The sequence below is a fragment of the Otolemur garnettii genome, unplaced genomic scaffold, assembly GCF_000181295.1.
Source record: "Otolemur garnettii isolate 467f Iridium unplaced genomic scaffold, OtoGar3 scaffold00098, whole genome shotgun sequence".
Classification (NCBI taxonomy): Eukaryota; Metazoa; Chordata; class Mammalia; order Primates; family Galagidae; genus Otolemur; species Otolemur garnettii.
Genome location: NW_003852493.1, coordinates 7,122,171 through 7,126,302, shown reverse-complemented (window position 1 = coordinate 7,126,302; position 4,132 = coordinate 7,122,171). Strand labels below are relative to the sequence as shown.

The 4,132-nt window shown below is 37.0% G+C and overlaps 1 protein-coding gene across 1 annotated transcript in view; it reads left to right on the top strand.

Moving 5' to 3' along the window:
• The window catches only part of PLA2R1 (phospholipase A2 receptor 1), a 127,355-nt gene that overhangs the window by 93,392 nt on the left and 29,831 nt on the right, over positions 1-4,132 (top strand). The window contains exons 19-20 of the mRNA XM_023516823.1: positions 95-198; positions 2,006-2,145. Of these exons, the coding sequence (XP_023372591.1) occupies positions 95-198; positions 2,006-2,145 (244 nt within the window). The remainder of the gene's footprint in view (positions 1-94; positions 199-2,005; positions 2,146-4,132) is intronic.

The following is a 4,132-nucleotide window of genomic DNA, read 5'->3' as shown; positions in this document are numbered from 1 at the left end:
TCAAAAAAAAAAAAAAAAAGAAGAAGTAAAAATATAAAAAGAAATTGAACATGCAGAATGAGAGAAGACCCTAAAAGTTTTAATTTTCCTACAGCTGGAGAGATGGAACACCGGTAATATACCAGAACTGGGACAAAGGGAAAGAAATATCTGGGAATAATCAGAGCCAGAGATGTGGCTTCATTTCTTCCATAACAGGTTATTTTATCTATCCGTTTGGGGGTTTATACTGATGATTTCCAGGAGGCTTGAAGTCTCCTTTTCATTGCGTGAGTTCAATGAGGAGGTTCTGTTGGACTAATTTTTCTTTTGAGTTGACCGTGTTCAATTTTGACAGTCTTAAGGCTTACGGGTGGCCTTTCCTTCTGTTTAATCCATGCAATCACATTCTTGAAAATAATTTGCATCTGAATAAATATTTTCCAATGGACCAAAACAGCACCAACAAAATAGACCGACTGAAACTGTTAAAAAATTAGTGGGGGTGCCAAAAAATGCATTTACATTTTAAGAGATCTTGTTAGAAGCAAAATCAATCATCTCCCCAAAAGAGTATGAATTGCAGGTAAAATGGGTGTGCACAGCAGGTCTCTGTACACTTGACCAGTAACCGCACTCTCAATTCAACTTCGGAAAGGAACACTATTCTCTGTGAAATTTCCATATGGGCTGATTGCTATAATTTATAATTGGTCAGAACTTTTAAACCCTATGAAATTTCTTTCCCATTTACTAAAGACTTATCCATTTACTAAAAATTTTTCTTCAATTCAGTATTTTTTTTACTACCTGGCATCAATTGCTGCTTACAGCAGCAATTCATTAAATAGCAATGTTTACAAGTATGTGTAAATACTTGTAAATAGCAATTTAGAAGTATGTGTAGGTTGAAGACTGGTTTTTAATTGGGTTCATCAGTACAGTGTTGCTGGATTGATTGCTCACTTATTACCACCCCCACCTTTCTAAAGATAATGATATTCCCTCTCTACAGATTAAAAGATAATGATATTCCCTCTCTACAGATTAAAAGATAATGATATTCCCTCTCTACAGATTCATAACGTACCTGTGCCCCAGGTTGGGATAAACATGGAGAGCGATCCCTGGTGTGAGGGCATTGAGGAAAGGACATCATCCTCTGCATTGAGGAAAGGGAAATCCGTGTGGTTAAGCAGTTTGCTTTTGCCAGCAGGTGTCACAACAGCCTACAGAAAGGGCTGTTTTATGAGACTGGAGCATAGCAGCTATCTGCATTGAACAGAGCATTCCAGCCCCTCCTTCAAAATGCCAACGTCTTTTTGGCTCATATTCCCAATACTAGAAAACTGAGACTGCCCTTGCAATTTTCATGCACCCTGCACTGTTTTGGGACTTACAACTCGAATGCTAAAATATGTTCTATGTGGGTAGAACGCTTACTCTGAAACTATAGCTCTCCTAAATTAAAAAAAAAATCAGTTTGCAGGAGGCTAAGGACTTGAGGATATGTCTTATTGAGGGCATGGCGATATGTGAGTCTTTTATTTCAGGGTCAGTATTAAGAAATGCTCTTTTCTTAGAAATCGCTGAATTGGTTTTTCTATAGAATTTCCCAAAGAATTATAAAGTAAAAATAACCATGTATTATTTTATTGCCTTTTTTCTCTCTGTACATTGAAGCTGAATATTTTTAAACAAAAATATTCTTCTGCAAAGTATTCTTTTGCTATCCAAGTCAAATATTCTTGGGGTTTTAATCAACCTTGTGATTTCAATTGCAGTATTTGTTTAGGTTTTTTTTCTTTGCATTTGCAAAATTTCTTCATTCCTAAATTAGCATTACTGATTTGGCACCTTGCCCAGTTAGTTGTTGTCACTGGAGAATTCTCTGATCAGTAGTTAAGTTTTGTTCAGTTTCTAGGTTAATAAAAAGCATAACAATCACAAAAATAATATTATAGAGAATGGCTACAAAGGGTCACCATTGTTTTTTAAGCCAATTCTAATCCATTTTCTCCTTTAGGACTCTGGGGTAGTGAAGAGTGTTCAGTTTCTATGCCAAGTATCTGTAAGAGAAAGAAGATTTGGGTCATCGAGAAAGAGAACAACACACCAAAACAACATGGAACGTGTCCCAAGGGATGGCTATATTTTAACTATAAGGTAAACTTGTTTTCCAGAAGCTACCTTTGTTTCTCTTTTGTTGATACGGATTTTAGAAAGTGATCAAAACATAGGGAGGGTTGTCCACAGGACATGGAATTTTTTGGTCACAACTTTCAAGAGCTTTGAGAAGTTTTCCATTTAGTAACAAACCTTTGGAACAAAAAAGTTTTGGAAGCCTGGACACCATCCCTCACTGGTATACTCCTGCCATAGTCATTTATGGTTCCATGTGAATGTTTCCTTAGTGTGATGTGAGTTGTGTGTGCATGTGTGCACATCCACACGCATGCCTGCATGCCTGTGTGTCTATCCCGTGCTCCTGAATGAGCTGTGAACTACAGAGGGACCAGATCCATCTTCTCCTTTTTTGTCTTCCATGCCTGGAGCCAGCACAGAGCTCTGCCCACCTGTGAATTAACAGACTAATAACTTAGCTTGGTCACTGTCATCTTGAGTCTCATAAAGCTGGTGCTTTCATACAGAATTGAATTAAGAAAAAAAAATTGCCAGTGGGGATATTGTAAACCAGATTTATTATTTCTGATACTGCCTTCAATTACTTTCTCTCCATTCCTTATGTTTTATAATAAAATAACTTTATAGGCCTTAGGTGGAAGTAATTAAAATACATCCCAAATTATAATTGTTTAACTCTTAGAGAATTAAAAAACCCAAGCTGTGTCATAATCTCATATGCTAATATGAGATTCTCTTCAATCATGGATGGCCAGTTTTCAATCTAAGCACTAACTGAGCGCTTAGACTGACAGAGAGGAGGCAGGACGTCCTCAATTTCTCCGTGTTCTTCTTCCGTGTTCATTTGTGGAATGGGGCCACTTGGATTTTACACACGTTTATTATATACCGACTGTATATTTGGCACTGGTTTTTAATTGAAGTTATGATAAAATACACATAACACAGAATTTACAATTTTAGCTATTTTTAAGTTTCCTGTTTACTAATATTAAGTACAATACATTTATATTGTTGTGCAAAACATCTCCAGACCCTTTTCATCTTACAAAGGTAAAACTCTGTACCCATTAAATAGTAGCCCCCTATCTGTCCTCCTAGTGCCTGGCAACCACCATTCTACTTTCTGCGTCTATGAATTTGACTACTTTACCTCATTAAGTGGAATCATACAGCATTTGTTCATTCGTGACCAGCTTATTTCACTTAATATATTGTCTTCAAGATTCATCCGTGTTGTAGCAAGTGACAGGATTTCATTCATTTTACAAAATTATTGTCCCCAGTTTACCTGTGTGAAGACTGATGCTAATTAAACTGTGTGACTTTTCTGAAACTTCACAGTGAGTAATTGTCAGGCTAAGAATCACCGTATGTTTTCTGACACTGAGTCTGGTGGGTTTTGCCCCTTTCCTGGGCCATTCATTTATATTAGAACTTAAGGATTGCCACTCCAGAAATGCAAATGAATCCAACAGTGAGATATGCCACACATCTATTAGAATGACCAAAATCCAGAACATTGACAACACCAAATTCTGGCCAGGATGCTGAGCCACAGGAATTTCATTCATTCCTAGTGGGAATGCAAAATGGTGCAGCGCTGTGGAAGACAGTGGCAGTTTCTTACAAAACCAAAATACTCACCATGATGTCCAGCAATCACACCCATTGGTATTCACCCAAACAGGTTGAAAACTTATGCCCAAATAAAGGCCTGCCCATGAATGTTTATAACATCTTTCTTTATAATTACTAAAACTTAGAAAAAGACAAGATGTCCTGTGGAATGTGAGAGTATAAATAAAAACTGTGGTACATTTAGACAATGGAGTATCACCTAGCACTGAAAAGAAATGAGCTGTCAAGCCCTGAAAAGACATGGAGGAAACGTAAATGCATATTACTAAAAGAAAGAAGCCAGTCTGAAAAGGCCATGATTTCAATTATATGACATTCCAGAAAAGGCAAAACTATGGAGACAGTAAAAAGATCAATGATTGCCAAC